Source organism: Chaetodon auriga, chromosome 10 (assembly GCF_051107435.1).
Source record: "Chaetodon auriga isolate fChaAug3 chromosome 10, fChaAug3.hap1, whole genome shotgun sequence".
Taxonomy (NCBI): domain Eukaryota; kingdom Metazoa; phylum Chordata; class Actinopteri; order Chaetodontiformes; family Chaetodontidae; genus Chaetodon; species Chaetodon auriga.
In genome coordinates this window covers 6,814,327-6,827,522 of record NC_135083.1, presented here as the reverse complement: position 1 = coordinate 6,827,522, position 13,196 = coordinate 6,814,327, and the positions used below count along the sequence as shown (strand labels likewise).

At 42.8% G+C, this 13,196-nt stretch overlaps 1 protein-coding gene across 4 annotated transcripts in view; it reads right to left on the bottom strand.

Annotated features, from left to right (window-relative positions):
* LOC143327139 (microphthalmia-associated transcription factor-like) overlaps nt 1-10,742 on the bottom strand; it is a 29,922-nt gene extending 19,180 nt beyond the window's left edge. For 3 of the 4 annotated variants that reach the window (XM_076741341.1, XM_076741340.1, XM_076741343.1), the window contains exon 1: nt 10,499-10,704. In XM_076741341.1, the coding sequence (XP_076597456.1) occupies nt 10,499-10,602 (104 nt within the window). In that variant the 5' untranslated portion in view covers nt 10,603-10,704. Of the gene's footprint in view, nt 1-10,498 lie in introns of all 4 variants that reach the window. The other variant, XM_076741339.1, reaches the window with a different exon arrangement.
* Between the last annotated feature and the right edge of the window lie 2,454 nt (nt 10,743-13,196).

Genomic DNA, 13,196 nt, shown 5'->3' with positions numbered 1-13,196 from the left:
AGCTCCACCAGCTGCAGCCTGTCAGTGGCTACACATTAATGCATCAGTAACTCTAATCCAATAATGTTACATATATTATTCTGAAATAATGAATACTTGTACTTTTGGTACACAAATATATTTTGATGATAATACTTTTGTATTGATAATACAGTAATGTACTTTAACCTAAAGGTACCCTGCACTGTGATTAACATCCTGTCTTTGGTATGACACGAATGCAAAGACTGTGCAGTTTAAAATATTCATGAGGACTCACAATGGAAACACAACGTTTGCTTGTTCACAAAAAACCTCCACACCCCTAAACCCCTAATCCTGAGCCCGAAGCCCCCTGACCCCCGAACTCTAGCCTCCACAGTCTGTATCTGAACAGCAGTCTTCTATTTGTGCTTCAGGACATGTACTTTTATCCTGATCCTTCCTCTTTCACACTTTGTTGTGCAAGTTGTTGTTTTATGCAAACAGTGCTTTTTAAAAAGCACATTTCACTTCTTTTAGGTCCTCTGGATGTCAGCTGTATTCATGTCTTATTTACTTGGACTCTTACTATAAAGTAAAACTAAACATATTGTTCAACTTGATGACCCTTGAGTGTGAAATGTGTTGAACAGCTTTACATCTGCTGCCCCTGAACTTTAAATGACAAAGCACACCATAGTTGAGGCGATGGCTCTTCTGAGAAAAAACTGCTTCACGCCTTTACAGACAACACGAGCGAAAACACATTCGTCATCACCTCGAACACAACAACAACGACCTGAAGGTGCAGAAGCGCTTTCAGGTCAGAGAGGATAAACTAATTTCTGTCTCCACTTTGAGAGAGAAAACACAGACGCACATGTGTTGTCTTTGACCTCATGCGATATGATTTCCACACTGCTCAAACAAATGACACAAACTCGAATTCTAAAATACAAATTGTGTTTTTAACGCCTCATTCAACTTATATCACATTGCATTTAAACTGAGTTCAGTAAATCCAAGTCAGCATTTTTAATAGCTGCACCTTGTCCCACAATTTTAGACACATTTTACCTTGACGTTAGAGTGATAATACAATAACTGTAAATAATGACGTAGAAATCTTAACATAAGCCCAACAGATACTGGACTTTCAAGGCAAACGCTGATATTTACTGAAATGTCAAATTGTAGTGAGAAAAGCACGATCAGAGCAAATGTTTTGTAAAGCCAAAACTGTCTTAGTCTTGTGAAAACAAGACTAAAGAGAAAGGCCAAAGAGAATCAGGGCTCAGTACAAAACCCACAGTTCAACAACCAACGAATGAGTCCTAATCTCAACTACAAACCCCTCTTCAGGATCCCAGGAAGCAAACAAAACTTCTCTGTTTGAGACTCAATACAACAGCTGGCCAACAAAAATAAACCCAAGTGACGCCTATTGCATCTAACAGAGAAGCTCAGTGATGCTCCGACAACTCCGGAGTTACCTCCCGCAGCCCAGCCAGTGCTCTGCTGTCAGCTCCAGGGAATGTCCAGCCTGGGAGCCGAGTGGTTTGATGGTGGGTCCACGGAGTGGAAAGGATGGATCTGGAGAATAGTCCAGTTCTGTAGAATGGGTGAACTATGAATTACATTGTTTGCCAGGGGTTGGCAAAAAAATCGACAGTCACTCTCAGGGACGGACTGGGCCTCTTCCACCACAGAGTAACATTGCACAATTTTTCTGAAATCATTCATGTTCAGCAGACCGGATGGGAAGCTTTGGTGAGCCAGATGTTGCAAAGCAGCTGCCAGTTGATGGTCATGGTTGATGGACTGGTCTACAGCCACGCTAGCAGCTCTGTGAGACTCTAAACAGCTGCATTTTGAGCTAAATACTGACATCAGCTGATAAGCACTAAGTGACATCAGCTTTGGAGGCAGTTGGTCATCAACCAAAACAGGGCATCATCGAAGTTATTTGGAGTCCTCATGTTGGCACCTGTCTTTACCATATCTGACAGTCCCCTTGGTAGTTATCAAGAGATTTCTGTAAAAATCAAAAAGCCAGGGCAACTATGTTCAAACTGTGCTTGGATATGACATATATTAGTTTAGTTTATAAGAGTTTATGAAAATCTTTTTATCTTTTTTATTTTACAAACACCACAACTAAACAAACTTTTTTCACAAAAGTCCATAAAATTCATTTTTTAAAGAACTGTGACCAAGAACTGAGTGGGATGGGTATTATATAAACTTGTCAGCGCTCTCTGGTGGCAACATGTGGAATGGCGACACTGTCGCCTCTAAATAAATAAATAAATAAACAAAATATCTCAAAGCTTTCAACATCAAGTCCATCACAGGTCTGTAGCTGAAGTTCCACTTTGCTTGAATGACTACAGAAAGTGAATGGCAGCATGTTTCCACACAGAGGAGAACAGGTTATAGCAGAGATCAATTGAGAGCAGTAGCTCCTCATGATTTCCTTCAATACATTCCTGAGTGTCAGACTGACTTGCGTGTGTTTGTGTGTGTGTGCGTGAATGACCAGAAGCCTCTCTACAAAGCAAAGCTCCACTTCTCTCTCTGTTTCTTCCTTTCCACTGTTCGGTGGCTTTTTGCCAAACAGACCACTGAAACACATAAAAAGCCCTTTTGTCCTTTTTAACTTTTTCACTCGTGCGTGTGTGCGCGCACACCTCCTCTAATGTTTGTGTGTATTGCAAAGAAAAAAAAAAACAAAAAAACAATGGCCGCACAGTGTCGAAGAGCCCCACCCACCCAACTCATGATTCCTCTGATTCTGCTCACTACGCTACTCCATCATCATTAGTCCAGCAGTCAGGGCTGAGTCTCTGATGCAGGTTTGCATGACTGACAGACGTCAATCAAACAGGGAGGCGAAGCAGCTTTGCACTCACAGACGTGAAGGTAAGCGCCAGTGTTCAGTGCAGCGACAGAGGTGTGATCAGCCTCAAACACTGAGCTGCAGAACAGAAACACTGCACCACTAACACTACTGCTGGTAATTGACTGGAGCTAATAGCTCTGCCTAATGGACAATAATAGTACAACAAGAGCCTCATCGAAAAACTAATGGCATTACATGAACAATTTATTTTGCTGTTACAAACACGCATCTTCAAACTCTTGTGATTATGTCTCTTCAAAAAAAATCATTCGTCAAAGTGACAGAAATCTTTAAACATGACAGCTTTTCAGCTATAAATCAATAATCAACTGGAACAGTGCTTGTTTGTCAAACAACTTATTCTGATTTTGATTATTAACCAGAACCAGCCAAAACTATTTAACAGGAAACACACAGCACAAGGAGAAATCTGCTAAAGCTAGGATTGTATATACTTCCCACACCTAGCTCTGTGCACACTGTCCTTCATGTGTACACACACCAATACCTTCCAAAATCCTGCCTGAACGCATGCCAGCAATATCCCAGATGCTGAGGCGCCATACTCACAGACAGTCAAATGAGCAGGGTCTGTACACTTGCACTCCTACGGCCTCCATATTTGTTTGTTTTTTCCTGAAGGTGCACCACCCGCCCTTGGAGAGCAATGAAAGTCATGCTGGTGGTGCAGCGCTGAAAGTGTGTCAGAGGGGGGAGGCTCCAGGGCCCGGCCTGGAATCTCCAATCGCCACACAGAGTCCCAGGCAGAGACCAGCCCCGTCCAGTGCAAGAGCAGAGCAGAGAGGCCAAGCGCCCACTGGAAACACTCTGTCCATCAAAACGCTGCCTTAAAACCACACAGATACTGTTTCACTGTGAGACGTGTGTCGCCACCGTTCAGTGGACGGCCTGCGACCAACTTTTAGTTCACAAAACTCCAAGAACAGCCGTGTTTTCATCTTAGTGACAGTGTACTTTTCACATTATCGAATCTTTGAAATGGTTTGGCTTAAGGTGCAGCTCTGCTCAAACGTGTGTTTGTCACTCCAGTTGGATGTTTGAGCTTCAATGTGCAGAATAATGTATGTTTGTCACAGTTTGACACTAGAAGGCTGTTTGTACACCTCTGCTACACATCTGCTGGAGTGGGAAGTTTCTCTGTGCTCACCTGAAATCTGAAGACGTGTACATCTTAAAACAGGTCTGGAGGTGATCTTATAGACATGAGGGATTCTTCTCAGTTTATCGGACTAAATCAAAATCAGTCGTGTGATTTTAACTGGACTGACGTTCAACTCATGATAATGTTTAGCTGTGATTTATGAAGTTTCCCTGCAGGTCGAGAAAAAAGCTTCAGCTTTCGGGCAAATTGCGTGTTTTCAAGTCCGACTGAATTAATTTAAAACTGACGGTAGCACGTGAAGCACATTATACACTTACTATACACAAGCTCACTTTTAGCCTAATACATGGTGATGTAAGTAGAAATACACTGGAATAAAAAAAAGTGAAAAAATCCAAATTAAGTTTACAGATCTCAGAAAATCCCAAACCAAGAAACAACCGCCGAAATCCAAACACAGTCCTCCTTCATTCTGCCACCAGGGGCTGCTGTTTCACCTCTTACCTCAGTGCACACTCTAATTATAATTCAGTAATCACTTATTGGAAAAAAAGGAGAAAACACAAGGACTTATGCATCAGAACTATGCAGAACTATGAGGCGAGCGCAGTGTGAGAACGGTGAGATCTCTTAGATGGCAGCCAAGAAAGTGCTCCTCAAAAACACGTCCTGCAACCGGCTGCTCGCCTCCTTTTGTTTGTCTGACTGCAGGTGCCTCATTCACAGTGCAGATCAGGACCTCCTGGTAGACTGCATGACCTCTCAGCTGGAACGCAGCTCAGTCATTATGACCCTGCATGACAGTACACTGATCCGCTCGGACCCCCTCACGCCGACCACAACACCCCAGTGTGCTGCAGCTGGCATCATCCGCACGAGACGGTCACTAGCAAGCAAATCAGTGATAATGGGAAGTGTCTGCATGCAAGTGTTGAGTCTAGACCGTCAGTTATGGAGGCTTTGCACCCACAGGATGCAGATTAACAAGGTTTGAAGCAAAGAGAACAAAATAACTGTACAAACAAGGACCACTGGGTCAATAATTAGATCAAACTGCTCTGGGTAGAAGCTTGTATTTACACAGCTGCAACGTCTGACAGGTCAGACTAATATTAAACCTTACAGAGCCAAGACAATTAATCAATCAATTAGATTGACTGACAGAGACAGAACTTGGATATGTGCCAATACCAATAACTGATGTCGATACTAGATCTCTTTTTTCTCATTAATTATTATTTTTATTATTGTTGTTGGTGGTATTATTTGTAAGGTTACACACTACATGCTGTAGTATGCACAGCAATGCATTATCATCTACTATTGAGTGCAATAGCAAATCGACAACTCCTTCATAAGATTTTCAAAGTGAACAGTTGACATAAAAGTGCATGAATAGTGCAAAGAAATAAAAATCCACCCTGTCAAAAAAACTCGAAGTAAGTTAACTATAAGTACATTATGGAATCTGGATCTGGATCAGTGACATCAGTTAATGGTGAAAATAATGGGCTGATTGATCATTAATGAAAGTGCAGCCATACATGCACAGCACACTCTGTGTAGTGTAATGTACTGTGCATTAGTAATGATATCAGACACACAGGTCTATGTTTAGGTGCATTAACCAACAGGGTTTATTGTGAATTTCTCAGCTGTATGTCTGTATGAAGTGTAATGTATACAGATACACAAACATGCAAGTGAAAATTCACAATAAACCCCATTAAATGTACATCTGTCCCCGTCTGTTTGATATCATATATACTCACAGTACGTCACACTACAAACGAGGGCGTGATCGTCTTCATTACTGATTAATCTGCTGATTTTTTTTTGGATTCATAGTGTAAAACGTCAGAAAAGAGTGAAAACTGTCCTGTTCCTTAAAACCCAAGGTGACATCTTTAAATGTCTTGTTTCCTCCCACAAAGGCTAAAATACAGACACGTCCCACCATCCTGGAACTGCAAAAAAAAAGTGCTGCTTACTGTTGCTAAAGTAGCCATTGGCAGCTAAACCTACAGTACCTAAGAATGCTGCTTAACCACATTTACTATGTTCTCCTACAGGAACCTCTAAAACAATCCCCTTTTCGTGGCAGACTGTCAACTAAATGTCAAAAATAACACAGAATTGGTGCAAATTCTAAACCCGTTTCCCTGCAAACGAACAAGGCTGCTGGAGGGATTCATAGTCGGAGCTAAACAAACCAAAACAGGGTAAGCTGTTAAAGCATCCAAAGAGATAATCAGGCTCTTTGCAAGGTATTTCCAGGAAGCCAGGACCGGTTGGGATAACTTGAACTTGCCGGGTCTTATTTCTGTAATTAGGTTCTGTGCCTTTCATAATTCCCTTCCCTTTTTCAGCAGGACGGCCGGCTGCAGCTCTCTGTGCTTAAACAAGGAGAAAACCAGACCATCCAAGGACAGTCAGATGGGCCATTACATACATTTCCAACAGCAGGCTGGGTGAGTGCATGAGGTTTTCAAGTTCGTGTGAATAAAGACAATAAACAAGCACGACACACACTCTTTGCTCTCGATTTTCCCCGAAGGTGACGATAACAGACAACCAACGCATTCTCACACTGCACAGGAAACTATAGCAATGATTCACGGCTCAGTCCTCGTTTTTACACACGACGACCATGAGAAAAACAAACACGCGTGACTGAATGTGCATCTGAAAGGGTTTTACAGTCGTTGAGCAGTATCTGTATTTAAACACTGGAGGACGTGGAAGCAGTCTTTTCACACATGAAACAAAGGTTTACCGCTGAGACAATCAGTCAGTTCATCCTTTAAATCACATTTCAAGCAAACACGACCAAAGTGAACTGGTCTCACCTTCGCAAATGTGAGGATTTTCTGCTCTTCTTTGTATTACATGAAAACAAATTGAACGTTTGGGGGGTTTTCGGACATTTCAAAGACTAAATAGAAATATTCTGCAGCTGAATTCATAATGTTAGTTACAGGCCACACGGTCAGACATGAGGACGTGTAGGAAGTGGTTTTCAGTGTTGTTGCAGTCCCTGCCGGTCACCAACAGAGGCCGACAAAGATCACATATTCCTTTTACCAATAGTCATGAAGCAAAACAAAAAGTTTGTGAGGATTTTCCAGTGTAGAAAGGCAAAGTGCTTCTTCAGAAGGGCACAGAGGAGGTGAAGATGCAGCAGAGTGATCGTGGCTGCAGAGCACGGCCTTCTGAGCGTCTTCTACTCCAGCCACGACACCTGTCCGTGTCATTTAGCTGCTCGCTCCGTCTTAGGCCTTAGACGGCCTCTCTGGCATCTCTGTCTGGGACTCCCCAATGGGAACAAGCTGTTCCCAGCCCCAACTTTCATAACCCTTGACCTCTGACTCGGCTTTCTGCCTTTCTTTTTACATATTAAACACTCATTTTTACATGCAGTTAGGCTCACCTGCTCTCCATTTCAGAAACACAAAGTTTAAAGCCAATCTGCAACAATACCCAAGTATTTGATCCTGAAATACGTCTGATAAAGTCTAACCTCAGCAAACTGCCAAATCTTGAGAGCTGTCATTGCACCTTTGATCACTTTCTTCGTCTTGTTTTGTCTGTTGGTTGATCTGATATTTCCCCACTGTGTTAACATCAATCTGGATATTTTTAGGCAAAGCTCTTGCGTAAGTCTTTGTGTTTATAAGGCTTTAAACATTATTACACGTAAAAAGTTTGGCTTCAAAGGAAAAAGTCTCATTTTAATGCTGGTCGGAAAACTCAGGGCAGAGTGTTCCTCGAGCATTAGAAAGCATAACTTCCAGCCTCCGTTTGACTGTTGCACAAATGTTTGGAGGTGATCTGCATGCCAAGTATGCCTGCAAAAAAAAAAAAAAAAGATCCCCCAACTCTCGGTTTCAGATATAACACATCCACTGCTAAATTTATACAGCTTATTTACACTGCATAGAGGAGTCGTTCCAGCGCCTGTCTCACATCTATATTAGGCACAAAAAGTCTGGCACGTCGCCTGCAGCCGTCAGAGCGCTCTGTCAAGACGATACGCAGGCAGCGAAAAACCAAAGCTGCCAAAGCTGAAGCGACATTTTGTCACACGGGGGTTAGCCTTGACAAGACATCACACCAGCCAATAATCAATCAAACTAATTTTATCTTTGTTGCGCAACAATATCTCACGACACAGTCAGCGTGACTGTTATTAGGCCGGGTCATCCTCATGTGATGGAAGGGGAAGTGGGATACCTTCAATCGAAACAACTGTTCAGACTACTTCGCATATTCCAAAGGAAGCAGCGTGAAATGAAATCATCTGTGATTCTGCACAAACCAGCGCTGACCCTTCGCTTCAACCGAGGCGGGCTGCCAGCGACCACACAACACAGCTCGGATTCAGCATGTGTAACAGTGTAATGACATTTCACTAATGAAGAAATTAGTTTAAAACACGCAGAACTGGGTTAAAGGTTAGCACCCTACAAGATGACAGTTTTTCTCCCTGTGAATGGCGTCCTGCTTGGATTTAGAGAAAGGGAGATAAACTGCAAATGTGAAACAAAATGTCAAGAGCCGGAGGGGTGGAAAAAAAAAAAAAATCCAGCAAACATCTGCAATAAGAGCTCTGTCTGAACACAGTGGTGCACTGTCCTCCGCATGTCTCGCCCTCACAATGAAGCCATGTATTACTACCGCTAAGCAACAGAGACACGTGGACACAAAATACAGATAATTAGACAACATTCTGTTCTTAGGCATATCATCAGCGTCACCGTCAGCGTCACCGAGGCAAAGTGGTGAGTTTCACAACTTCCCAGATGTATCACAGCTGAGAAGTGTTTCCTAACACCTTAAAATCAACCAGAAATGGGAGTCGTGCTGCTTTGTCATGACCAAAAATAAAGCTATTTTGTGAGTCAATTAGTCTTTCGAAGACAAAATATTCTGTCACTTATCTATATTTAGCGCATGTTTTGTAACTGAAGTCGTCATTAAGTCAGTGCGAGTTCACGCTCTGGTTTAATTAAATGAATATTCACTTTCTTGCTGAGAGTTAGCCGAGAAGACCTGAACCGCTCATTCACATGCCTGGGAGTTAAACATGAAGCTGCAGCCAGCAGCTGGTTAGCTTAGCTTAGCATCAAGACTGGAACTGGGGGGAAAAAAGTCGCCCTCCTGACACCACTAAAGCTCACCAGTTAGTGTACAAATGACAACTATTGGTTTTTATGGGAGTCTTGTCATCGCTGTGAGCTGCTGAAGGCAGATTTTATTATGTTTGGACCGAGCCAAGCTAGCTGTTTACCCATTTCCAGTCTTTATTTATGCTAAGCTAAGCTAATCGTGTCCTGGCTCCACCTTCGTACTTAACAGACAGGCGTGAGACGGCTTTCAACTCAACTCAGCAAAAAAGCAATTAAGCTTATTTCCCAAAATGTCAAACTGCACCAATATCATCTGATCGCAAACACACAGACACATCAGACACTGCGCAGCATTTCCAGAAGAAGGGTGAGACCTGGACACTCGACTCAATGCTGAGTGTTTGCAGAGGCCTCATCCCGCCGGAGCTGAAAATAGCTTCCTGGTAAGTCACAACTTAACGGTGTTTGTGTTGACGTCCTGAGACGCCATAGGAACTGTTCATTTAGGCAACTTGAATTCTCTGAATAAGGTTTGTTTTGTCAGGATTTGCAGCACTTTCTCCAACAGTTACACGCAGCGGCAACAGGCAGAGAGGCCAAAACAGATTTTACACTCATAGAGCTCTAAACAGCCTCCAGCTCGTTAATGTTCACTTTTTGCAGCGCGTTTCAAGAACCCTACACTACAATGTTTACAACTTAGAACCATTTACTTTCAAATGGATGTGTTTTTATGCTGCTGGCCTGGCATGTTACAGTATTTTCTACCAGTCTTACCTCTTTTTTTTGTCCTTGTTCTTTTCTGTCAGTCTCTTCCTCATTGAGAGCATTCAAACCAGAGTCACATCCCTTCCATATGTGCACATATTTGTCCAATTAAGCCTGATTCTGACCTCTGTCATTTCCACTTTGGATGGATTTTCCATATTTGACCAGTTTCCTCAACTAAAACAATAACATACGTGACAAGTCAAACCAGTGTTATTCGATAGACTGCTTTTCCTCCCACGCAGAGACATTTCTAAAACCCGTCTCAGGTGGACAATCCGTGTAAAAACAAACCCACCCACCAGCTTCAGCAGCACCTCAACAGAAGTGAGCAGCATCTCATCAAAGTGACCTGTCTGCGTCTCTACAAGCTAATATTTGAAGTTGATGTTGACAAGACAACACCCAAGTGTTGCATAACTTCATGCCAGCAGGATAAACGTAAGGAATGGGAGGCAAGTTGAGTCCCCCTCCGGAGCTCCGGTACCATCAGCGCACACGCCTCACACATGCAGGGACTGCGGGCAACACTCTCAAAGTCTGCAGCCTAATTATCACCTGAACACCAAAACCGCTGCAGCGTGGGAAATAACTGTCCTCAGCCGCACAACTGACCTGCTTTTCAGCGGCTGACTCTTCAGTTCGTAATACGTTTTCGGCTCCTCTTGAAACTCCTCTCCAACCTCGAAGTCGGGAACTATTCCCGACTCGGACTGCATGCTTGCAGAGGTCAACTTTTGGAAGCGTTAAACCCCTAAAAAAAAAAAAAATTAAAAAAAAAAAAACCCCAGACGGACGATATTTGTGCCGCCGTACTTCGCTCTGTACCACCCGCTGTCAACGCAAGCCGCCTCTGCCCAGGACCGGAGCTCTGTAGTCCGCCACAGCGGCGAGTACAGCGCCGCCGACGGGCTGCAGGCGGCGGACGGACCACAGCTCCCAAGATGCACCTCGGCTGTCAATGTCAGCATGGTTCTCATTGGCTGAAACATCCGAGGGGATTTTGCACAGCCTTGTTTGCACGCACAGTGAAACTAAGGAGTCATAAAGTTTCATTTCCCTCAGTAATAATCCTGAACAGCTGTTTATCGTTACAATTTGTTTTATTGATTAAATTAAAAAGAGGCTGATAATGCTTTATTGGCTCTAGAGACAATAGCCTCAAATTACACCTGCCTGTTCCACAATAATAGGTAGATATCTTCAAAATGTTAAAACCAAGTGGGAAACTTTATTAATTCATTAACACCTCTGTGCAAAAATGCAGGTCTAAAGAATACATGGCGCTGATAGAAGCTGCTTCAGTATGGGAAAGCACAGGTATTGTTGCATGAGAGGACAAAATCTATGTGTTCAGTAACACTCAAAGGATCAAACCGTTGACAGGGACCTTGAAGAACTGCTACATGTTGAAGTATTACTCAGCCACTCCTGATGTTCAGTCATTAATAACATTTCCACTATGATATGCTGCATCCCTGTTATGGATTTTATGCATACGTCTGGCAGGTCGCTTCACCAATGCATAACACAAATGTCCACTCTTACACCAATATTCAGTCACAAAATCACACCTGAGCAGCCTTCATTATATTCTTAATTGCTCTTCTAGTTTTATCTTAACAGTTAAATCTGCAAATTGTGAAATCATGCACCAAAATGATAACGAACCTGGAGACTCTGTCGGCCCTCATGCTTCTGTTTCCCTTCGTTTCCCGTGCAGACAGTTGTCTTTTCTGCTCGTCTCCTCCTCAGCCCCTCTCTCTGCTCCCTGTTCACCAGGTTCGGTCTCCTCGCCGAACTCCCGTCCACCACTTGGGGGCAGTATGAAGCCAGGAAAGCTGGCGCTGCGGGCCCCACGGGGGGCACTTTCTATTACAGAATGGAAATTCAAGTTCAATATTTGCATTCGCCTCATCCTGCTGAACTGGTTTAAGTCTGCGTTTTACCAATGCAAACATCATGCAAATGTGCTTCTGCTGGAAAGCACAGACTTAAAAGCTAAAAATAAAGCTTGAAATGACAGGATGATAATTACAGACAGACAGACATAAGCAGAACAGGAAACAGAAACAGAATTTTTTCCTGGCTTTGTAGAATACGTTTTCTTTGTCACAGGAGCTCAGAGACATGTGAAAAGCAAACTCAGTTACAGTCAGAATAGGAGACATGATGCAGGACCTGCAGGGTTTCACATCCAGTCAAAGGGGACAGAGCCAGACACACAATAGACTAGACAACACATATTATCCTGGGCGTTGTTGTCGGGTGAATAGTGGCACTGATTACTCAGGGCCTCCAGCTGAGTGAGGCCCCCAGAGTTTGCAGACTACAATGCCCTTTGTAATTCCTCCAGTGAGTGTAGTGTATAAATATTTGATACATCAGTTCAGATTTTTTCTGTCTTTGAAGCACAGTTTGCTTTAAACCTGCAAGAAAATCATCCTGATTTCAAGACGTTATTTTGTGAAGCAAAATAAAACCTGGAGACATAGCGTTGAATGCACACAGAAAACCATCAGGTCACCTTTCAAACCCAAGACAATGGTTCGTTTTAGTGTTAGCTTCTGTTTTAGGTTGTTTTCAAAATATGGAATAGTTGCGACCTGTTATAATCTGCTTAAGCCTTCATCTCACTGTCATGTCACAGATAGTAAATAAAGAGTGCATCCTTTGAAGTTTTGAATGCCATTTTACACAAAGAATTAAATTGTGTTTTAAGGTAAAACTTGCTTCTTTTGTCTAATACTGAATCAAAAATATACATATTGTAGAATGTGATCAAGCCATAAACAGCTCATTGTCTTGGGTTTGATTAATAACCCACTGGTTTTCTCCCCATGCATACTGAGGTAAAGCTAACCCAGCATTGTTTCAGTGCTGTCCTGACCTGTATGATCATCCTGTGCAAGCCATAAACTACAGCATTAAAAAACCTGCCCCTTAGACATACATCTGAACAGGACTACTGATTTAAACATGTTGCTCCATGTGACAGCCAAAACCTACCATCAGGCCAATGCCAAACTCCAGAAATCCACCAGGCTATAAATGTAATAACTGATCAATCCCCTCATGTGCATAGATCCAACAATTTCAAGCGATTACAACACGAAGGCTGTAGCACACAAATGCAGCAGTGGAGACTGACAGCAAACATCCAGCGACATGCTGTCCACGTGCTGTGAGATAACACATGGACATCATTACAAAGGCAAATACATCATTGTTTACACAGTGTCATGCACATTTAATGAGCAGTTACAGCCAGTACAAACGCTGCAGTCTAATAACTCTGAGCATGAACTGAAAT